The following is a 24,526-nucleotide window of genomic DNA, read 5'->3' as shown; positions in this document are numbered from 1 at the left end:
CAACTACAGTACCCACCTGCTGAAGTGAAGAAACAGATTGACAGAGCCAGAAGAGTACCCAGAAGTCACCTACTACAGGACAGGCCCAACAAAGAAAACAACAGAACGCCACTAGCCATCACCTTCAGCCCCCAACTAAAACCCCTCCAACGCATCATCAAGGATCTACAACCTATCCTGAAGGACGAGCCATCGCTCTCTCAGATCTTGGGAGACAGACCAGTCCTTGCTTACAGACAGCCCCCCAATCTGAAGCAAATACTCACCAGCAACCACACACCACACAACAGAACCACTAACCCAGGAACCTATCCTTGCAACAAAGCCCGTTGTCAACTCTGTCCACATATCTATTCAGGGGATACCATCATAGGGCCTAATCACATCAGCCACACTATCAGAGGCTCGTTCACCTGCGCATCTACCAATGTGATATATGCCATCATGTGCCAGCAATGCCCCTCTGCCATGTACATTGGCCAAACTGGACAGTCTCTACGTAAAAGAATGAATGGACACAAATCAGACGTCAAGAATTATAACATTCAAAAACCAGTTGGAGAACACTTCAATCTCTCTGGTCACTCGATCACAGACCTAAGAGTGGCTATACTTCAACAAAAAAGCTTCAAAAACAGACTCCAACGAGAGACTGCTGAATTGGAATTAATTTGCAAACTGGATACAATTAACTTAGGCTTGAATAGAGACTGGGAATGGATGAGTCATTACACAAAGTAAAACTATTTCCCCATGGTATTTCTCCCCCCCACCCCACCCCCCACTGTTCCTCTGATATTCTTGTTAACTGCTGGAATTAGTCTACCTGCTTGTCACCATGGAAGGTTTTCCTCCTTTCCCCCCCCTGCTGTGGGTGATGGCTTATCTTAAGTGATCACTCTCCTTACAGTGTGTATGATAAACCCATTGTTTCATGTTCTCTGTGTGTGTGTATATAAATCTCTCCTCTGTTTTTTCCACCAAATGCATCCGATGAAGTGAGCTGTAGCTCACGAAAGCTTATGCTCTAATAAATTTGTTAGTCTCTAAGGTGCCACAAGTACTCCTTTTCTTTTTGCAAATACAGACTAACACGGCTGCTACTCTGAAACCTGTGATGCTCTTGTGATAGAGGTCGGGGGGGGGGGGAGGGAGAGGGGACAGAATCTTTTCAAACTGTGTTTAGATTGAGGCCTTTGATTCAAAATAACTATTCAAATATTCATGAAAGTTGAGTTACTAGCTGTTTCCAAAAATGCAGAACTGTGCTTATGCTTCCTGGATCCCATCATGAACCCCAAACCTAAAGGAGAAAACACACCGCCATGAGACATATTGTCATTCCATCTAGGGCCGACCCAGGCACTGGATTTCTAAAGAAATCAGTCATCTGTTTTAATGGAGCGACATTCCGTCATCAGAAGCTTCAGTGACTTGAACTTCAAGTAATTTATTTCTAAATGACTTTTACTGTAATTCTTATTAATTCAGATAGGGTTTTGACTTGATATAAAACTCGACAAATATAAGGAACGGTTTAATGAATTGAAAGATAGGATTGAGTCTTTTAAATAAATGTAAAAAAAATGATGTTAATTGCTTAGATGGAAATCAAATCTTAATAGCTTTGTTAATCCTTTGTAGTGAATATTGTGTTTACAAAGAAGTATATGAGAATGTATCCAGCTTAACCTTCTCCAGAACTCTCTTCTCAGTTGGTTTGATAAAATTCTTCCCCAGGGTTTTTTGGTGGTGATTAACTTTTTGCTGCTATTTTTCCACAACAGAAGCTTCTGCTTCTGTACTGGTGACAATTTTCAGCTGGGGAGCTAACCCTACTGTTAAATTCTTCATTGTTTAATGTCTTAGCAAGTTGAATGCGTCCAAAAACCAGCCTCCTCTTTGCCCCTAAAAAAAAATTCTGCAGGAAAACAGGTGTCATGTGAAATTGAAATTGATCACTAAGACACCTGTAGCATTCCCCTGGTCTGAGTCGTGTGAATCCAGAAATTGTGTCTTCAGGAGCAGTGACTGGTTCCATATTTAAATGCAGCCGTTATTTCTATCATTATGAAAAAAGCCAATGGCTAATGTGCTGAGTTACTGCAACGTGGTCACTTTCTGCAGTAGGAGAAGAGAGGGGGAAACGTTTGCATGATGTGAGTTCTTGAAAAATCTTTGTGTGGTTCACTGTAGATTAAGTTACAAAACAAGGCCACATAAGAGTGTGTTGCCAAGTACTTTAACATGGCCTCCCACTGAGATTCCAATAACCCTTAGCCATTATAAGCCACCTTTCCAAGGTTCCTTGTGCGTCAAAGAGGATAGTGAAGTCAATAGCGTGCAATACATTCACTTGTTTTCACGCATGAATAGGAGACACCCCGATCCCCCGACATAATGGCTTAAGTAGACACCATCACTTTGGCAAACTAGATAATAATTGTTTGGCAATATTCCAGAAAACTATACTGAGTGTATATTAGTATCAAATGGTGTTTAGCTTATGTGATTGGAGATAAGGAGTGAGCATTGATTGTCTTGTACAGGCACCTAGCATGTGGTGAAAAAAAATAAATGCCTGTCACACATTCATCATGAGTATTTTTAATGAATCCTGGGGACACATCCTTTCTAGTGGTGATTTGATTACTTGCATTGATATTTTTTCATTGCTTTACAAATCTGAGATGATTTAGCATTGGCACGGAGAGACTGACAACACCCAAGGTCAGAGAAATTACTCCAAATACCTCTTCAAAATGGTGGCAGGATTTGAACAGGGCTCTCCTGAAAGCCCTCGCCACTCCCTAACTGAGCACTGTGAAACTACATATAAAAGGCAGAGGCAATTTTTCAGTCTATTAAAATTTACCTTTCTCTTACAGGTTAAATAATGAGAAAAATATGAAATGTTAAGAGTAAATTGTGTCCTTGTGTTGCTGCTTTTCAACCTTTTGTTAAATTGTAGTGCACAAAAATAAACTTTATCCTGAGGTTTCATCAGAAGCATGTATAGTCGCGTCGCTTCCAAGTTATATTTGGACTCTCTAGCCTTAGTGCTAACCTTTATGCATATGCTGTCATTCGCTTCCTTGATGTCTGTCTTTTATATTTTCTAGACATTCATTGATACCTCCCTTTCTCACCTCTACTTCAATAGCATTCTTTTTAGTCATTAACTATATATCTACATCTGTTACATTTTCCCATCATTAAGTTTAATTCAACACATCTTGCCAATCAAAAAGTTGAAAGTTTTTTCCAGTCTGTGCTTGCTTTTATGTCATCAACAAGTGAAACCACTTATTATTGGTCCTTTTGTCCGAAATGTTTGTATAGTTTTGAAAGCGGATGAGAGATCAGGAGTGACCCAAAGGAACTTCAATTGGAATTTCTCTTTTGGGCAGATATATTCTCTCAAGTTCCGTTTTATGTACTTCTTACTGCTTAGCTTCTGCTCTAATTTTCCTTAGGATTCCTTCTGCTTATTTTGTGATCTGACAGAACTTGCATCATTTATGAGGAAAATTGGAAATCTAGAACGCAACGGTTTTATTTCAGCTGTGTTCCCCAGGATTCTCTAAAACTCAAACCCAAATATGGCTGCATGCATATGATATGTGGGCTCCTGTCCATTAAAGGGAGGGGTTTTTTGTGCATCTGACTTGTAAAAAATTACCATACTCAGAGAGAGGGGATTGCATGAAGGATTTTTCTTCAGTCTCTGGACTTTCACAGCATCACCTACTGCCGTTTACGAAAATAAGTGTATATCTGATTAGCAGCAATTTGTCCTCTGATTATCTATATTTTTAAAAATGTTTTAAAGAGAATTGCTTTGTGAGAACAGTCTTTCAATATTCATGCTTTGAGAGAGTGGGAGTCCATCTTGTAACATTTTATGTAGTCATCCCAATGCCAAGAAGTTAAGTGCTAATTTCATTTTCTCTGATCAGAGTACTTGGCTGTGTTTTAATATAATGGGCTATTCTTTTGTTATCTGCAAAATACTCTTTCTGTTTAAATTTTATTGAAGAGTTCTGGTATCAATCTGTTGCCACATTGTAATCTGGATTCTGATTTACTGTGGTAGCTCTTTTATTGCAGATTCAAATGGAGGGGCTTCTCCAAAGCAAATGGAGAGCATTGTTTAGTAGCAGGCTAACTGGGGGTGTGAGTTCACAGACTTGGTAAATGTCCACCATGGAAATAAAGCTGATCTCCTGAGGCTAAGCATGCTGAGTATTAAAGAGTGAAGGGAGTAGTAAACAAGATATTTGATATTTGGTACAGTTTCTCCCTAGTCTTGATGTGCATAATTGGGTCCCGGATAAATTACAGGAATTAAAAAAAAAAAAGTATCCAGTGTAAAAGAGCTCATTTACATAAAAGTATATTCTCCATAGCAAAGTAAACAATGCACAAGCAGGGATCGTTCTTGTCCACCTGCTAAATAAACTTCAACAAAAAAGGTTGTAGTTTGAAATAAGCTACTCCAGATCAGGACATTTATAACTTTGGCTTGTGGAGTTTTTAATAAAATTTACTGGAAGAAGACTTGTCTTCAAAATGCAAAAGTACATCCAGAAGGTCTACATGCAGTACAGCCAATTCCTCATGCAATACAAGGTTAGCATTATAATTAAGCCACCCTGCATCTTTGAGAAGTGTACACACTTTATCTAAAATAGCCATGCTGCATGTGGATGAAAGAGTTAAAGTATTTTGTGCTTTATTTCTATTTTTTATAGTAGAGCTTTATAGTTCCAATATTTCCATGGCAAATAAAGTTTTTATCATCTGTGGCACATTTTGAACATTGTAGCTAATAGGGATTGAGTACCTTTATGGAGTTGAGCACCTATAACAGCACAAAGGTAATAATTGTCATTTGTTACCTGAAGAATAAAGTTGTGACCATAATTGCAGGTCCTCAGAGGGTGTTCCCACCTTGGGAGCATATGTGGTGAAAGGGGCTTCAACCCATAGCTTTGGCATCATTGGAAGGAATCTCTTGTTGCTGGAATTTGAGCTCCAGCTCTTTTTGGTCTCTTACATAACCCAGCTAAAGGAAATCATTGTTTCTCACCAAGAAAAAGTGTGTTGATAGTCTTCAAAACATGGAGTAAAGTTACGTAATTTTTTAGCTGGCTATCTGTTCCAGTTCTAAAAAAGAAACCTGCAGCTTCTGTGATTTCACTACTTGGTCTCTTGCTTACCAGTCATAAGCACATGTGTACCATGTATGGATATAGTGGTACTTCGATGGCTCATGAATGATGGAATAAGTATAATTTTGGCATAAATGGAGTTGCCGAGTGGAATTAATTTCAGATCAATTAGATTACAATTGAAAATATTTGTAGAACACCACTCATGCAGATTAGAACAATAGAGATTGTGTTTCAGGTGGTGTGTCCAGGCATTAAAATTAACTTGTTAACAGTTCATAGTTACTTGATGTTTACTGAATGTTTTTATCAGGTTTGCTTGTTGGTACAGAACATTCTGACTGACATGATATATCCATCATGTTTTATTTATTGACTTCCTTTTAGTCCTGCAAAGGATAAAATACAAAAGGCTTTGGTAATATTATTTATATTAGTTGAGCAATTTCTATATACACTTCTGCTGCACATCTGGTTGCGTTATTGTGTTTAGTGGCTGCCTAATTGCCTGTGCAGGTTTTCCTGATTGGAAATGATCAAGACTCTGTTATGCATGTGAATTGTCCTATATGAGTGGGGCAGTCACTAAATCGTTTGATATCCCTCAATTTTCCATTCTACACCCCCGGAATCTCCAGTCCAGTTTATTTCATTACATTTAAAAGTTGTCCAATTTTCTCCCATGTTCCCTTTATTCACAGTTTTTTAATGTTGCTAAATATCATTCAATTGGAAAGAATATTTGGCCTGCTAGAGGGAAAAATATGTTGCACTCTTAGTACATAAAATCTATAGACAATTCAAGATTGAGAAAGGTAAATTTAGTTTTCAGACTTTTAAAGAAATACTTTTCCTTCTTTATGCATCTCAGTCAACTACCCTTGACTTTTTTCTAAAACAGTCATTGCTATCACAGCCAATGTCAGTGCTGTAGGACTTGGCCACCCTTACGTCCATGCACATTGATATGAAGACTTACCATGATCCCCTTACCACTTCAGCTTGGACCTGCTAAAGGCTCCCATCCTTGAAGGCAGGGGTTTAGTATAACTTAGTTGTGTAGTTTGAGATTAAATTTAAAAAGATCAGTAATGTAACAAACTATGCAATCTATAGGTTCTTTAATTGCCTTTCAAGCGATTCTTAAAAGCTATTGCTTTATCATAAACAGTACAATTATTGCTGTATTTTCCTCAAAAATATGCAAGTTGCTGCGATTCACAGATATTAAAAAAAAAATGGGGGGGGAAGGCCAAAGGAAGTATTGCTGATTGTATAAAGCTTCCCCAAATCTCAGAGACTGAAGTGAAAGCTGTAGGTGAAGAGGTGGGAATGCCTGATACTGTAGGGCTTTCTCATATATGGCTGTTGTGAACATGGGCACTTCATACCGCAAGTGATTTCCTTTCAACAACATTAACAAGAACAGGCAGTATTTTGTGTTGCAATTTTCCCAACAATAATTCCAGCACTTTTGCAGTTCTAGTATCCGAGTAGTCCAGTCACATTTTCTTAAATCATTCAGTGGGCTTGGTTCCCTCACCTCCATCTCAACAACAAGAGAAAGTGATTGTCATGTGTTACTCAAAACTTTGCTGGATACATTTGAATCTTAAGGGTTGTTAGAGCTGCAGTTAGATTTTTTTGATGAGCAAGAATTCCCATCAGCTTTCCTCTTTCTGCTTTTCGTTGGAGGGTGGGGGGAAACTTTTTAACTAAGTGTTTCCAGAATCTTTCTAAAATAATTATAATATACTATAGAAGTAAGCTCTTCCATTTCCCTTCTTGTTCCTCCTCCTTTAGTGTATTTTAATATAACAGTACTAGAAAGCGGCTGAAAAGCAAACACAATCAAATTTGAATGAACTAAAAATTGGGCACCAGGTTTTCACACCACTTGAAGAGGAAATCCCAGGGTTGCTGTATTCTTGGAAGCACTTCGCAATTTTCAGTGACTTGGTTTGCCTCCTTAGCACCAAGATCTGCACATGTGGCCCTGAGAAATGTCTTGCATGCGTTAATAGGTCCTGATATTTTACTCCCCACAGCTTTGTTTTATCGTCTGTGCTGTCACTTCATTTCTCCATTTCACTCCTTTATGTAATTCTGATACTCTTTTGATTTCCAGAGAATTAAGAAGTAGACCGCGTGCCATCAACTGCATGTCTCACGATGCCGCCACCACTTGTTTTTTAGGAGCCAATCTGTGCCACGGTGCTTGGCTTCTTACTGTGATGTAGGGCTGAGATGAAGACTTGGTCCCCTAGAGTCAATCTCCTTTTGCTCCCTTCCCTCCTTTCCCCCACTTTGGCATGTGTTCCTTGCATCTCTGCCAACCAGGGGTTCATTTAAAAATATTTCATTCTGTGCAAGTGGATAATTTAGCAGATGTTTAGCGTCTAGGAGCAAGAGAATTTGCCTTCTCCTTCCATGCTCTTTCCTTGGAGTCACATTTTTACATCTAGATGAAATTATCCACCGGCTGCTTATAGAGCAGCCTTGCCAATGCATACAGCAGAAGGGGCAGTCTTGATTTTTAGAAAAGCAGCTGCTCCTTGTCCACTCTAACCACCCACAGAGTTCTCCCAGTTATTCTAGTCTAATTTAGTGGTATTCATTAGAGTTGAATGACGTGTCATTATTTTTCTTCCCCAGGATCCCCCCTTTCAAATGTTGTTGTCCAGTGGACAACTGTATACGTGTACAGCAATAAAATTATTGCCCAGGTAACTATAGTTATGAATTGTCTATGCCACAGAAACGAAGCCAATCTCGTGCGATAAATACCCTCTTCATATTCAAGAAGGGATAGTTTGCTTCAGCATGCGGGTCCACTACAGCTTGTACTTCATCTATTCTACATAAATCCTGCTGACATAATTTAAAAACTTGGCAGGACAGTATTTAATCTTTCTTTCCTTTCTTTTTAAGGTGGTGGACAGAACTTGGTTACTGAAGATGTGACGGTAGTGGAAGGAGAAGTTGCCACCATCAGTTGTCGAGTCAAAAACAGTGATGACTCAGTGATTCAGCTACTGAATCCCAATAGACAGACCATTTATTTCAAAGACTTCAGGCGTAAGTTTCCGTCCGTGTGTTGTTTGGTAGCAACTGACCCCCACCCTCCTGGCATTCTGGATAAAGAGATTGTGAACGCCTCTTTTTTAATTTAGTGTTAGGCACTTAAAGTTGAGTTGTTTCTTCAGAGCATAGATGACAGGCAATCGTAATCTTTCTCAATGGAACCTTGCTGGTCCCTTTTAAAAGTCAGACTGTTTTACTTTGCAATAGGAATTGATTGTAGTAATTCAGGGTGAATTGCAACTGAGCGCCAAATATTTAGCTGACACAAACAAATTGAATGGAGTAATGCAGGAGAATACAATGTTCTGAGAAGTAATATGTTTGGTCTGAAGAATGACATATTCAAGATAATCTGTCCCCTTTAAAGCCAAAACAAAATCTCGGTTTCAGAGTAGCAGCCATGTTAGTCTGTATTCTCAAAAAGAAAAGGAGTACTTGTGACATCTTAGAGACTAACAAATTTATTTGAGCATAAGCTTTCATGAGCTACAGCATCTGATGAAGTGAGCTGTAGCTCACGAAAGCATGTGCTCAAATAAATTTTAGTCTCTGAGGTGCCACAAGTACTCCTTTTCTTAAAACAAAATCTGTCACCATGGTGCCCAGTGCAGGAGGATGGCTTTATTTCCTGATTAGACAATACTGTGAGGATAACAATTGAAAGGAGACTATTCAGTCTAACGGCTGCTCTTGGAATTGGACAGGATGGACCAGGACTACTTGTGCTCGTTGTGTACACACAACACAGAGGGTCTCTGCTCCAAAATTGCTTACAATCTAAGTAACTAATTGGGTGGGACGAACTCAGAGATTTTGATTTACTGGTATTGCAATAGCATCGAAGGACCCAGATCAGGGTTCCCATTTTGCTAGGTATTTCACAGACCCTGCCCCAAAATTGGCACTCTAGAAAGACCATCAGTAAGTCTTAGTTGAAATATTTGTCAGTGCTGTTGAAATTCCCAAAGGGATTTTAGCAGTAATTACTTGTGTAAGGTTTCAGAGTAGCAGCCGTGTTAGTCTGCTTTTGCAAAAAGAAAAGGAGTACTTGTGGCACCTTAGAGACGAACAAATGTATTTGAGCATAAGCTTTCATGAGTTACAGCTCACTTCATCAGATGCATTCAGTGGAAATCCGATGAAGTGAGCTGTAGCTCATGAAAGCTTAGGCTCAAATACATTTGTTAGTCTCTAAGGTGCAGCAAGTACCCTTTTCTTTTTACTGGTGTAAGAAAACCTAAATCTTAAATTTTTGTCCTGATTCTTATCTCTGCTTCTTGCTGGTTCTAATCCACTCATGGTATCAATCCTGCACTCTGCTTTAAGCCACAAAATAACCCCCTGAATTGTTTTTATGGCAGCCTTCTTGCCAAAAACATTGCTACATCTTCTGAAAATAAAAGTTAGACACATCAGTAGTTTGTATGAAGAATTTGTATTGATTAGTTATATTGATCTGAGCACATGAGTATTGTTTAAACCCAAATTGAAATGCAAGGAGCTGGAATAATGTGGAACACATAGGAGTTTTGTTTAGGCACCATTACTACTCTTTCAGGCTTCTGGCTTTGCCATGTTTTTGTGGGAGGAAACGTACTGTCTGTCTTGTTCATCACAATCACTCATGATCTGTTTGTTCCACAGCTTTGAAGGACAGCAGGTTTCAGTTAGTGAATTTCTCTAACAGTGAACTCAGAGTGTCATTGACAAATGTCTCCATTTCTGATGAAGGAAGATACTTCTGCCAACTCTACACCGATCCCCCACAGGAAATTTATACCACTATGACTGTGCTTGGTAAGTGCCGGGCAGTAAACTCTAACTCTTCAGTAATGTGGAGGAATGAAGGGGAAAGGGAATCAATCAGCACATATTTTTTGGAACTATTTTGTAGCAATTCCAGCCACCAAAAGTTGCTGAAACTGAATCATATTCTTAAGACTTGATTTATAGAGCCACATGCACTCTGAGATTTCAGTAAAAATCAACTTTTTTTTAATCCCAAAGAGCTCTTTCACTAAAGACCAGCTGCCTTTATGGATCTATTGAGTCTGGGACTCGAAACTGCAATCACAAGATTCTGAAGGTGACTAGCAAAGATCAACTTAAATTTTCAAGTGAGCCACGTGGAACGTCATAGCTGTTAGCTTTTAGTTGTGTTAGCTAAGTGAGGAAGAGACTGGCTGTGTGCCTCTACCCAATAGAATTTCTTTATAATCACTCTGCATGCTCTTCATCTCAGCCGAGTGTTTGTTTTTCCTGCAGCATTTCAGTTTTGTGAAAAACGTATAGGTTTAGGAGCCAGACGCTCCTGAATTTTAAGCCTGGCTCTGCCTGTCACTGACTCTCACTTGGCCAGGTCACTTAAATTCCCTCAGTCAGTGTCTCCATTTGGGAAGTGTGGGACAATACCTGCCTTGCTGGGGCTGCATGATGATGAATCACTGCTTTGGCTGGAGTAAGTCTGACACTGTTGTTTCCTTGGAGTGGATGTCTGGGGAATGGCAAACACCTACAAGGGGAAGACAATCAGCTGGCTTTAGTAATCCTGCAAACTAACCTCACAAACTTTCCTAGACAACGTGCTGTTCATCTTTCAGGTAGCAAAGTATATGTGTGTGTCACACTTCAGCAGGAGAGTGGGGTTGTGGTCATAGATTCTTTTCATTCAGTGAGGAGAAAAAGGGAAGGAATAAGATTTAAGTATATTATTTATCTAAAATTAGGGCGTATATTAATTATGGTTCCCCTCAGTGGCCATATTGGGACTTTTGGTCAGCTTATCAACAGGAATTCCTACTAGCTCCTAATCTTTCTTGTTGGGAACCATTGGGGTAGGCAGGCCCATACTTCATTTATTCCTCGTCTGCTGCTTCAACTGCAGGAGGAAACCTTTGAGGAGCAATAGGCCAAAGCAGTCAAGGAGGGTACTCTTCAAACGGTCATCTCATCTTTCCCAGATGAAGCTGTTATGCCCCCTCCACCTTCTCTGGCTTCAAACAGTTACAGGAGCTAACAAAGCACGTTGTGGATTCGTTGCATATTCCCCTAGAGGAGGTTTGAGAGTCGCAGCACAAGCACTTGGACGTTTTGCAAACGACACTTTCTGCTCAAGTGGCCCTGCCCATAAATGAGGCCTTCCTGGATCCTGCCAGGACCATCTGGCAGACCCCAACAATGGTATTGCCCATGTGCAGACATTCTGATAAGAAGTATTCTGTCCCAGCCAAGAACTGTGAATATTTATTTTTGAATCCTTTGCCTAATTCCCTGGCTGTTGAAGTGGTGAACGTGGCAGACAGCATCACGCTAAATTAACCCTATATGACAGGGACCAAAATCGCCTTGACCTTGAGTCATTCATTTGCAACCCCAGAATTTAGAATTGCAAATTACCAAGCTCTTATGGCAAAACAGTCATACCGGTTATTCCAAATTCACCACATTTATTAAACACCTTCCAGCAGAACATCGTGAGCAGTTCCACACTGCCATAGCTGAAGGTCAGCTACTGACTAGAACCTCATTACAGGCCTCCTTAGATGCATTTGACATTGCAGCTTGCTCTATCTCCAGGGTTGTAACCGTACATTGGGCATCCTTGCTCCAGTTCTATGGGTTACCTGGAGAGTTTCAAAGTATTGTTGAGGACTGCCCCTTTGATGGACTGAAACTCTTTTTGCTGAGGCCACAGGAGAATCACTGATCACTTCGGGTCCCGAAAAAGAACGAAGGGTGGAGACCAATTCTAGATCGGACTCCTTCACAACTTTTCTGAAAATACAAAAATGTAGAATGGTGACTTTTGCAGCTGTAATTCTATCAATGGAATTTGATTTTCAGCCCTCAACCTTCAGGACCTTATGCTTTCATGCTACAATTTGTCCTTTTCACAAGAGATTATTTTGGTTTCTGGTCAGTTAAGATCACATCCAGTACTGGATACTTCTAGTCGGCCTTTTCTCTGCTCTGAGTGTGTTCTTGAAGGTTTTGACAATGGTCACCAACTACCTTTTATTTATTGGAGACAGTGGTTTTTCCATGCCTTGATTGGCTGCTCAAGGGGCAGACTTGCAATGAGGTTCTCTCTGCTATAAACTCACCACTATCCATTCCCCCCAGGTTAGATCTCCAGCTCAACATTAAAACGTCTACTTCGACATCTGTAGAAAGGAGAGAACCAAGTCATTTAGCAAGTCTCCCAGGCGTTCAAGGGACGCTGACCTGTTCAAGGGAGCCACTGTCTCCATTCAGAGTCTGTCCAAGTGGATATCTGGATATATTATTCATTGTTTGCCAATACACAAGCTCCTCCCAAGGCGTTTGCATATTTCACTAGATTTCTTGTCAATGTCTATGGTGTTGTTGAAACATGTTCCCATTGTTGGGATCTGCAAGGCTGCAATTTGGACTTTAATACATAACTTTTCCAAACACAATGTGATGGGTCATTCTTCTAGATCAGATGCTGCCCTGGGGAATGTGGTCTTGCCTTCGGTGAAGACTCCCTCCTCATGATGAAGATACTGCTCGGAAGTCACCTGAAGTGGAGCACCCATAGGGATGTTAGTTGAAGGAGGAGTCCAGTAATTGGAGTTCTTCAAGATGTCCCCCTATGGGTGCTCCACTTCCCTCCCTACTTCCCTTCTGCTTTGGAGTTTCCTCAGTGGGACTTTGTGGTGGTAAAGGAACTGAAGGTGGTTCACTTGGGCAGCTCTACATATAATTTAGTATGGGGCACAAGGTTGTCTAGGGCGCATGTGCAGGTCAAACAGGTATTGCTACTAAAAATATCTGATCAAAGTCTCAGTGTCCAGTTGAGGCATGGGGACACTGGTGTAAACTGGCACGTGGTCTGCCAGCATCACAATAATAAATGAAGAATAAAATCTGGTTTGCTGTCTGTGGTGTTTAAGGAAAGTACTATGTACGTTATGCAGTTGTTAAACCTCTTTTTTGTGCTTCAAAATGCTTATGCGTATGCACGTTGGTTAGTTGCTTGATGTTTAAGCAAAACCTTAAGCATAATTATAATGCAAAGTGAGGGATTTCTGTTAACTTTTGTCTGAGCTGATTTAACAGCCACTATTTTATGTATTATTTTTGTATGTATAAACTTGAGATCTTTCATCTGACATTTTGTGTGTGCTCATTTGCTTAGGAATTATCCATTTTGGAGTGTTGCGGTTCACTTTTTCTACTCTGAATTGACTTGGTGAAAATGTAATATACTGAATTCTCCTTTTTTCATCCTATTTCTCATGGTTTGCAAGATAATGATATAGATGCAGTTATAAGGTTAATTTAGTTACAGATAATAGTAGCTAATACTATTACAGCTGTGTCTAAAGATTAGTGCTGGCTTTTAAGCTCCTGTTAATAAGAGAACCTGAATCGTAGTGGAAGATCTTAAATGTAAGATCTCACTCACTGATTAGTTGTAAGTTTGGTTGTTTTTCTTATATTTAATGAGATTCTGTTCTGTCTTAGTGTTTAAACTGTGGAAACAATGTTTATAATCTGCCCTAGTATGGATCTCAGGTTTATCAACAGCCTTCAAGTTGTACTTCAGTTTTCTGATGTTCAGCCAAATAGGATGGTGTTTTTGTCCCCTTCAGTTTCTCTCCTATTGGTACCTGTTTAAATGTATTGAGTTAGTTAATGTACATTGACTCATTGCTAAGAGATGCATCAGAAGTAGTGGTATCTGTTTAATGGGCCTATAAGCAAGTATTTTGTGCCTTCTGTAACAGGCTAAAAAAATAATTAAGTTGTTCTCATTAAGTATAGATATAGATAGATATAGATATAGATTTATTCACAATGGATTAGAACACATGAAAATCTGAAATATATGGTCTGTTTTACTCATCTTAGAGAAAAGCTAAAACTGACAAGTCCTTTGATCATCTGGATGATATTTATACATATTGGTTCTTCATCAGCTTGAAAATGTCTGAGTCATATTTCAACCATACAATTGCTTAATCATAGTGATGAGAACAAAAATGTTGAGTTATCTTTGGAAATATCAGTTTAAATTATTTACTTAAAGGCCTAACAGGGATGGAATTGTGTGTATTCATGTTTCTCTCATTACTGACTTTTTCATCTTGTTCCTTTTTCAGCAGTTTTAAACTTGTTTTTATCCTGTCTATGGATTGCATGCTACTGTGGTAGTGGTCTCCCGTAGGTAACACCCTGTTCCTAAATATTATTAGATTGTTTTTCACTGATGATGATGATTATAGCTCTCTGGCTTTGTAGCTCACAGTAGTGTTGTCTCTAGTGGGTACTTGCCTTAAAGAGAGGAAAACTCTCAGCTTGCAGTAATTGCAATTTGAAGCAGTTATCTTTGTTGAGATCCAAAGTTGTTTCCACATCTCCATCAAATCTGGAATTGCATTTGCCTTTTGGTTTATTTTGATGGGAGATGCATTGGCAATTGGAGGCTGTGACATTCTATTCTGATCCCAGTCTTGATGGCTTTTTTTTTTAAGAGGTCTAAATGTATTTGATCTTTGCTGGTCATCTTCCACATCTTGAGCCTGAGGCTTGAAATTGAAGAGCAGATGAGAAAAATTTTACCTTTAGGGAGCTAAAACTATGGGTAGGTACGGTACCGTTAAACATATTTTTTCTGTTTCCCTTCTCCTCATTACTGACTGTAAAATGCAAGCTGTATTCTTTGTGTGATATCACACCCATGTAGCATGAAAGAGAGCAGACAATTTACAGGGGACCGTGCTCAGCTTGGAGGGACTATAGAAAATGTGAGAATTTAATAAGCAATAGTTGATGAACTCAAAGCTGGGCTAAAAACATTTAATACAACTATTAGGAACCTGTGTGTTAAGGGACAATAGTACAAATAATCATTTGATAAATTAAGAGATCTGGTAAGTCCGGGTGCCTACCTTTCCCAAAAAGAATCCAACTGTTTTCCAACATTGAGTAACATGTTGATGAGTTCTTGGGTATACACCAGTTAAAGATCAAAACGTACTGATCTTATTCTGATTTATATTTTTGGTTTTAGTCCCACCACGCAATTTGATGATTGATATCCAGAAAGACATCGCCACTGAAGGAGAGGAGATAGAGTTGAACTGTACTGCCATGGCCAGCAGACCAGCCACCACAATCAGATGGTTCAAAGGGAACAAGGAGCTACCGGGTAAATTTATCTCCTAAAGCCGCACAGCTTGATAGATAACTGAAGTGGTTAAATTAGACCTTCTAAATATAATATTGTGGAGACAGAGAATAGAAACACTTGTTTAAAAAAAAATAATAAAAGAGCCATGTCAGTGGCAAAATGTATGGGCAGATTTAAATGGCAAATGCATCTTAACAGTAAAGGACTTTACCCCTGTGTTGTCTTTTAGTTACCTGCCAGAATCCAAGTTCAGGGTTCTGGAGTTGCTCTTCAGCTACTGATGTCCACAGTGATCCCTTATGGTGTGCAGAGAAGGTAGCTCTTTCCCTGATTTAGGGGTCAGTGTGATGGCATCAAGTGGGGTAATAAAGCGTTTCAGTGCACTTTTATATCTAGCTCGGTTCTTCCAGTGGGATTGGGTAGATGTTGATACAAAAATGAGTTTCTTCTACTCTGTAAAGTCTAGTGCTCATGGAATTTGTACAGATAAGTCACAACACTGATTGCATATTATGTGCTGTTTAAGTCTGTGTGCACATGGCATCACCTCTCATTTTGTCCCATCTGAGATAACAGCTCTTTACAGAAGTCAGATACAGTCCTTCAAATCCAACGCTCTGCAAAGACAGGATAAAGTCCTCCGGACAGAGGACAAATATCCCTTCCCTCCTACAGGCATCTCAGCACAATGACACATACTGAACTTATGCTGGTAATAGTGGAAGGCAAAGCTGCTGCCACATGTAGCATCCCACAGAACCAACTGCTTTCCGGCACCTGTTGTCATCTAAATGATGCATGGATCTTCAAATGACCTCCTCCTTGGTTTCTTTTGCTTTCTGTAGGGCCCCAGTACAACAGTATTTGACCACTTGTGCTTGCCTTGTCCAGCTCCTTTATTAAGCTTTCTCGCTTCAGCAATTGAATTCCAACTGTCCTGTATCTTTGAAGACTGCCGAACAAGTAGTCACTTCTTGAAATAGCAGATCACCCTGCTGATTCTTTGGCACAGAAGGGTTTTCAAAAATAGAAATAGGGAAACTGAAATAGTTTTCTTTGTTCTTGATTTTACACTGACTCAGATGGAGAGAGAACCAGGAGCCTCTTTGATTATGCAGTCTTTCCTCTAAATATAACAGGTTGTTGTTTTTTAACAGTTGTCAATGTGTTTTACCTATGTATTATCCATAGGAGCTGTTTTGTGGGCTTGAAGGGGAAGTCTCTCTTATAGGTTTCCCTTTTAGCCATTTTATCACCATGATTTGAACCATAAAAATGCAGTTGATACACACATTTAAGAGGCAGTGGTTTCTGGTCAGCAAATATGTGCTGAGTTCATGGAAAACTTCATTAGTTTCATCATTTAATCCTGAGCTGCCTTTTTCCTGATCTGTGTGTGTTCTGGAGAATCTTGCCCTGCAATATACTTCACTCCAACCCGCTGCTATGGTATTTTCAATGGATCTTCAACAGTGCCACTGTTTTAAATATTTTAATTACTGTTTTTAATTATATTAATCCATTTACTCTCTTTCCCTCCTAATAGCTGATGATGGGTTTTCATCTCCATAGCATCTGAATTCCAGGATACCTTCCAAAAAAAAATCCCCAAGCTTTTAAATCAGTGGAGCTGTAAGCATCCTGGCATTTTTAATCCTTATGACCGCACACTGTATATTGTAAGTTTTAATGACTTTGGTAGGAGGGATAGTATTACCCACGCGGACACCTCCCTGCCCTTAGCAGTCAATGCTATAGAGATGAAAGCTGGAAATTTAGGGGCACGTGTTCCCAGCACCTCTTTTGTCTACCGTGGTGATGCCAGCGAGATGACAACATGATGTCATGAATATGCTCTCCCGTGATTATTCTGTGCTCTCTCCCTCATCTGTCTGGCAGGCAAATCTGAAGTGGAGCAATGGTCTGATATGTTCACTGTGACTAGTCAGCTTTTGCTGACCGTGGGACGTGAGGATGATGGGCTCCCTGTCATCTGTCTGGTAGATCACCCCGCTGTCAAAGACTTACAGACGCAGCGCTACCTAGAAGTAATGTGTGAGTACCAGAGCTTTCTATTCTTCTAATGTAGAATGTTCCTCATTTAAACAGAAGCTCGAAACCATTAATTATGTCATTAGATTTTATTACAGTGTAGATAGGGTTTATAAATGTTGAAATCAAAGTATTAAGTATTGTTTAATGGCTTAAACAATGACTTCTTCTTGCAGTTTTGCTGTGATGCCAAATTCCTAGTTTTATTCTCTCCACATAGAATAACTTGCTTTACCCAGATTTAGCACCTTAAAGGGTTAATAGCTAGACCTTGTGATTTTGTCAAAGCAGATAAATTTTAATTTTAAATCCTAACTTTTTTAACAATGCATGTATTTCTTTAAAAGTTCGCATCACTGCAGAGATCCATTTAAAGTAACTTACTGCAATTCTCCATTGGTAAATGAACTGAGAGACCCATGCTGCGATGCAAGAGAGACTTTCATAATGCATATAATGGGAAGTATAGTACAGTAGTTCTTTTCTAAATTAGAGCTGCAGAAATATGTTTTAAAATAGTGGAACCTTTTAAGGTAAAGGTCAAGTAAAAGCAGCCTGCTAAAGCAAGCTAATCTTAAGATTTAATGCTTCCAACTATATTCAGGATAAAAGCTAAGTGGAACATTTCACTTAGTTCTCTATGAACTGCCATTTATATACATCACATGAGTGATGTACATAAATAGAAAGAAGTAGATTTCTGAAAATACCCATGGGGCAATCCACAGCAGAGGTGGCTCCTGTTCATATTAGTGACGCAGAGCACAGTAATGTTAGTGTCACTATGTCATGTTATCAAGTGGAATATGGCTTTTGAAATCAGAAAGGCAAACAAACCTGACATTGGGGTGACTGCCTCAGTACGAGAGAACAACCAAGTGGTGAGATGCTAAGATGACTCAAATCTTTCTTTTGCAGGTTCATCTCAACCATAACATTATATAAAGGGAGTGGAGGGTTGTTAATTTTTCATCTATTTCATTATGTAGCTTCATTAAGAGCATTCTGCTTACAATTTTCGTATCACGGAAACTAGCATGAAGTAATGTCCCTATAATAGGGAAAACAAAAATGATCAGATACTATCTAAATTGGCAGATACTAGATTTCTTGTGACTGTGCTAATGTGTAATTCATTTATGCAAACGTAATGCCCATTAACATTTCTTGTAGAGCTCCATTAGCTTTAATAATAGATTAGCACCTTTGTGAGGCTTGATCAGCTACTTAACAGGGGGGAAAAAAATCCATCTCTCAGCTGATACAGGAAAATTGAAATCCTGTTTAAAAAAAATCTTGTTTATAAGGGGGTCAGATTAGTAGTGTAAGGATTCCCTATGGATATTTCCGTGTAATGCATACCTTTTGGTGCAATAGAAATGGGTCAGTCTTTTTAACAGAGCATGCAATAGTTCCTTCTACATATGTCTATGAAAGAGAAAATCTCTTTTTTCTGAATCCTTTAGGTTGCAGCTTGTAAAAGGCACCAAACAGAATGACGGCAAATCACATTTACAGTGTGGTTATCTGAAGGTCCTGGGCGACTTCCAAAACCTTCACTGTATTGGTTTTATCTGTTGCAAAGGGCATTTTTTCCACTTATCGCTAAATTTAGGCCTGCCTTTGGGTGTCTCTTGGGGAGGGAGAGGTGTTACTCAGTGCTTAGCACAAGTTTCTTGGAATGCACTTAATGCAGAGCTTTCTGCAAGCGGATGGGGAAACCATGTGAAATGGTCTTGATGACTAGCGTGTTTGTCTTCACATTCTGAAATTAACCTGGAGCTGGTGAAAAGCACTGGACGAATAGTGCTGCCAACGAGCATTGCTTTTTGATCCACAGAACGAAGAAACAGCCCAGGGAGCTGCACAATAAGTGTCCTAACAGTCTCTTCTCTCCCTATATCAATCTGTCAGCCCTCTCCTGATGTTGAGGGGAGTTTGGTCTCCATGACGCATCAATTCCTGGCCTTTCTTCTGAACCTGTTGTTGTGGTGTTAATGGAGATTTATATAGTCAGAGGACACTGAATTGTACTTGCGTATAAACTATGTTGTGATAAGTGGGCCTACAAATGTACCCTAATTGTGCACTCGTCTGTGAAAATTATATGAAGGTTTATAAGAGATCACAATAACCTAAAGAATACATGTTGATGCGAGAAGAAGCAAAAGTGAGACAGACTGAATTAGTTCAAACAACAAGGCCTACTAATGTAACTCAAGGACTCTGTTAAGATCGTGCCTGGTAACCAAGAGAAGTGTGGAACCAGAAATGAATCACAGAATATCAGGGTTGGAAGAGACCTCAGGAGGTCATCTAGTCTAAGCCCCGCCTTAAAGCAGGATCAATCTCCAATTTTTGCCCCAGATCCCTAAATGGCCCCCTCAAGGATTGAACTCACAACCCTGGGTGTAGCAGGCCAATGCTCAAACCACTGAGCTATCACTCCCCCCAGTCAGTGAACCAAAATTGGTGTGCTGGAAAATAGGCCTAATTGGTGGACAAAATAATGATGGGGTGGTGTATTCCTCCTATCGCTTCTTTTGCAGGTCCTTAAAAAGATTTTTGGGGAGAAAAATTGGCTACTGGAGTAAGCTTCACCCTCTTGATGGCCACCCCCACCATTGCTTGGGACCCTGGGCCTTTGGGGTGTCATCGCAATCCTGAAAGATATCCTGATTTGACGGGACCAGAGGGAGGGACCTAGATGTCATGCCCAATCCCACTGTCTCCAGCTGACTCCCAAACACCATGTGGATTAAAGAGAATCAGACATCATAACAGCTCAACCCCATCTCCGCTAACTTTTTTTCTCTTTTCCCCAAAAGGACAGATTTTTACCATCTTCGATACTATCTAAGGCTGTGTCTGCACTTCCCCTTATGTCAGCCAAACTTCTGTTGCTCACAGTTCCCGCTAACAGAGCAACAGCCACTCATTGCAGGTGGTTTTATTTGTGTCAACAGGCAAGATCTCTCCTGTTGGCAAAGAGCGGCTACACGAGAGATGGTACAGCTGTGCAGCTGAAAACTCGCTAGTGTAGGCATAGATTAAGAGACTGTCAAACAAGGGATTTTATTTTTCCTTCTAAAAATCTCTCTCCAGCTAAAGGGAAGGGGACAAAATAAGGGATGTGATTAAAATGACAGCCTTATTTAATACTTGACATTTAAAAGGCTTTAACATTTTGTTTAACACTGTTTACTGTTGGACAGTGACTGGGTTATGACAACACCTTTGGTCCATATATTCAATCTGAATGAATATAAAAGCCACCAAAGAGCCATCATGCGGAAAGGCCTTCCAGTCAGTACCAGCCTGTTTTGGATATGACCTGGAGTCCAAGGGATGAAAGATTCTACAGGCCAATTCTTATCCCTGGAGCCAGTCTCCTATCTACTTTTTTCCAAACTTTGGTTTTTGAAGACAATATGGTCAGTGGATTCACTGCAGGCCTAGGGAGGATGGAAGAAATTGATGGGATCAAAACTCTGGCAGCACATATCTAAGGGGATTCCAGGCCGTTCTGTTTATAGGCACTGGGAATTCTGCATATAGACCACTGGAAGAGAAGGGAGCCAGTGTGATCTGATGGCAGAAGTAGGGATCAGAAGATGGGGAGTGGCTGTGACTGCTGCTATTGGGGAGGCTGAGCACCAAAAAGAATCCACAACGCTGCCATATCTGGTCTGGGTCCTGCAGGCTACTCTTTTGGCTAGGCACAGACCATGTCATAAAACCATATGGGAGTGCTGGCCTTGGACCTCTGTAGTGTTATGGGGAGATCTTGCCTGACCCATAGCACTGCAGGCTTCTGTTTCCTGAGTCTCAAAAATACTACATGTAGGAAGAAGCTACTTTCCTTTGTTGGCCTTTTTTTAATAGATCAGATTCACACTAGCTCCAGGCAACAGTGAAGAGGCAGCTGGAGCATTTACTTATTTCCACGTTCCTCTCTGTGAATCAGTTTTCTTGCCCATAAAATGGGAATAATACTAACCTTCCTCGGTTAGGCCCTTTGCGATCTCCAGAGGGGGGAAGTGTAATATAAAAGCTAAGTGTTATTGTTCCATGTAGTTTCTCCTCACTGTGCGTGATGCATGCAATTCAGTGCTTTGTTTGCCCATTATCCAGAGAGCGGATGCATAAGGGGGAGGAAAATCCACTTGTCTTCTCTGACTGAAGTGTAGATCAGAGCTTCCTCTGACCCAGGGCCAGCCTTTTAAAGAAATTATACTCCTAAAATCAGGCATAATTGTCACTTTCTCAATAGCTTTTTAGAGCTGGGATTTGCAATCAGAGTGAAGTAGCCCTCCAAATAGTTGTTTCATGCACTTCAGCTGACCACTTTGTTACCTCCAGCTTTATAGCATGCCGAATCTCCAAGCAAGTGGCAATTAATATTTGCACACAGTGCTGTGAAAACATGTGTTTACATAGTTGTGTTGCTGAGCCCAGAGAGGCATAATTTGAAAGAGGGTTGGTTGCTTTTAAAAAAAAGTGATTGCATTTGTCGTTGCACAATGCCGTCTTGATCTTGTCCTTCCATCCATACAGCACACCATGTGTCTCTGGAATGTCAGTTACTGACACTATATGCATAGCCCCAGTAGACAGTTTTCCCAAGGTGTCATATACCTTAGTGCTCTTAGTCTGTCAGACTCAAGAAAGCTATTGTATGAAGAAGAAAGTATTAGCAGGCAACTTTTAAATGATGGATCCAGCTTTCAAACCTTATGAGCTAATATTTATTGGTTTAAAGTTCAGAATATAAAGGTACATCATAAGGGCTAGTGGCAAAACAAACACAAAAAACCCAACAAATCACAAAGCCTGGAATGTGGGGGAGAGGAAATGGTTGTCATCCTACTAAACAAAACCCACAAAAGAGAGCAAAGGTTGAATGAACTCGGCGTAATCTGGGCGTTAAGGGGGTAGTCTTGAAACACAGGTACTGCTTTCAAATGTTCTCCCACATTTCATAGTAATTTTCCAAGAAAAATGTACTTGGGTTATTCCCTACACAGTTAATAGCTATGGTAATGTTTTTTCTGTCATGCTCTTGAAAGAGACCTCACCAGAGAATAAACATGTGCATGGTGCAAATGCTAATGATCAAAGAGAAGACTAGTTTGGGGGTAGCCATCAAAAGAAGCCAACTGATTGCAGAAAAGTCCAAGTAACTTTCCCCAATAAACAAGTTCTTCCTATTGTCCCCTCAGATGTAAATTACCACTGTAAAATAGCCAGGATAAAATTTCCTTTTTTAAGAATTTGGACCCTAAAGGTAGGGTTTTCAAACTCTCCTTGGTCATTTAAGAACTCAATTCTCATTGAAGGGCAATAGCACTTGTGCTTCTAATTCATGCAGGTGCTATTGAGAATGCTACCCTTAAATATATATCTGTTCCATTAGAACTATATTTTCAGCTGCTAAAAAAAAGAAATCATTCGCTGGAAATTGAGATACAAGATGTCAGCCTGCAAAGTGACCTGTTACAATGAGTTTTATAAACAATTAATTTGTACGTTTTCTTGGGTTACAGTTCAAAGAATTTAAAGATTTCAGCTTTTTTCATTTACCAACCACTCCGAAGAGCTAACTTTTTGAAATGGCTCTCAGCCATACTCCCTTGGGCTAAGTTCTCTCCATATCTCCTAAAATATGCCGGGGTGAGGAGTCGGTGTTCTAAGAGACAATGGATTCCATCTTAAGCTCTGACTTCACTGACCAGACGGGCGTTTGTGCAGCTGTGTTAGCTGTAAAAGCAAAACAGTGGAAACAAGTGGAGTTTTACTGTAGGGTAAATTAGGCAAGGTCAACCACATCCCCTGACCTTTGCCTCGCCTATGTCAGGGTAAAAAATTCAGCTGCGTTGTCTCCACTAGGATTTTATAGTAAACTAGCGAATGAGCATCCGTTATCTCACCTGAGGGAAGGGATGGAGAGGGAGACGTTTGTGTCAGGGAAGGCACAGCCTCAGGTGATGTGAGAAGTGGAGTTGATGTCTGTCTTCTTAGAACTATGCCTCAACATGATTCTGGGGGAGCATATTGTGTCAGCGGCCAAACTTATATGAGAGAGAAAAAGATCCCCTAACTGCTCGTGGTTACAATCAGAAATTCCAGGGCACTTTTCATTAGAATAAGGCTAGTGCCCTAGCCACATTCCATTGTTGCGTTAATATTCTGCTCACCTAATGTTCCCCTGCGGTCTCAGTAGGCAGAAAGGTCCTTATCCTTTGCTCCCCTGCCGGTAAGCCTATTCATGCAGAGTTGCAGGAAACAACATGCACTTCTGGTGTTTTCCAAGTCCTTTGGGTGTGCAGTAGAACCTCAGGAATTTGTCTCTCTATTCCACAAGCCCCATAATGACCCCATGCACAATGGGGTCTGACCCCATTTCTTAGCAAAGATTTAGTTTTCAGAGTAGCAGCCATGTTAGTCTGTATTCGCAAAAAGAAAAGGAGTACTTGTGGCACCTTAGAGACTAACAAATTTATTAGAGCATAAGCTTTCGTGAGCTAGAGCTCCGATGAATAAACGCATCCGATGAAGTGAGCTGTAGCTCACGAAAGCTTATGCTCTAATAAATTTGTTAGTCTCTAAGGTGCCACAAAGATTTAGTAAGGCTTTTGCTCATGATGCTTAATGTGATTGTTCCATTGTTACCGGGTCCTCTGCTTGTTTGTAAGCATCTTGTCATGTTCTGAGACTGTAAACTCTTGGGGACAAACACAATCTTTTATTGTATTTTTGTATGTGATAAGGATAGCTAGCACAGTAGGACCTTGCTCCCTATTTTGGTTGAATAGGGCCTTTATGATATCTGATATGAGAAAGACTTAATAGAAAAATACTAAATCACTTTACTATGGTACTTTGAAGTGTGCAAAATAATTAAAAGTGAGCTACAAGTTCTCAAATAAATGAACTCTGAGCTTGGTTTTTGCCATTCATATGTTTAGTAGCTCACCCTACTCATGTAGTAAGCTAATAGTATCGTGAGTAAAGGGTGGCAAAGTCTGGTCCTTTCTGAACTTTTGAGATAAATGCT

The 24,526-nt window shown here is 40.0% G+C and overlaps 1 protein-coding gene across 5 annotated transcripts in view; it reads left to right on the top strand.

Annotated features, from left to right (window-relative positions):
- The window catches only part of CADM1 (cell adhesion molecule 1), a 291,800-nt gene that overhangs the window by 201,129 nt on the left and 66,145 nt on the right, over positions 1 to 24,526 (top strand). For all 5 annotated transcript variants that reach the window (XM_038380879.2, XM_038380886.2, XM_038380878.2 and 2 more), the window contains exons 2-5: positions 8,106 to 8,252; positions 9,903 to 10,055; positions 15,298 to 15,435; positions 17,317 to 17,472. In XM_038380879.2, the coding sequence (XP_038236807.1) occupies positions 8,106 to 8,252; positions 9,903 to 10,055; positions 15,298 to 15,435; positions 17,317 to 17,472 (594 nt within the window). The remainder of the gene's footprint in view (positions 1 to 8,105; positions 8,253 to 9,902; positions 10,056 to 15,297; positions 15,436 to 17,316; positions 17,473 to 24,526) is intronic.

The sequence above is a fragment of the Dermochelys coriacea genome, chromosome 22, assembly GCF_009764565.3.
Source record: "Dermochelys coriacea isolate rDerCor1 chromosome 22, rDerCor1.pri.v4, whole genome shotgun sequence".
Classification (NCBI taxonomy): domain Eukaryota; kingdom Metazoa; phylum Chordata; order Testudines; family Dermochelyidae; genus Dermochelys; species Dermochelys coriacea.
The sequence above is the reverse complement of the archived record's forward strand: the minus strand, read 5'-3'. Positions and strand labels throughout refer to the sequence as shown.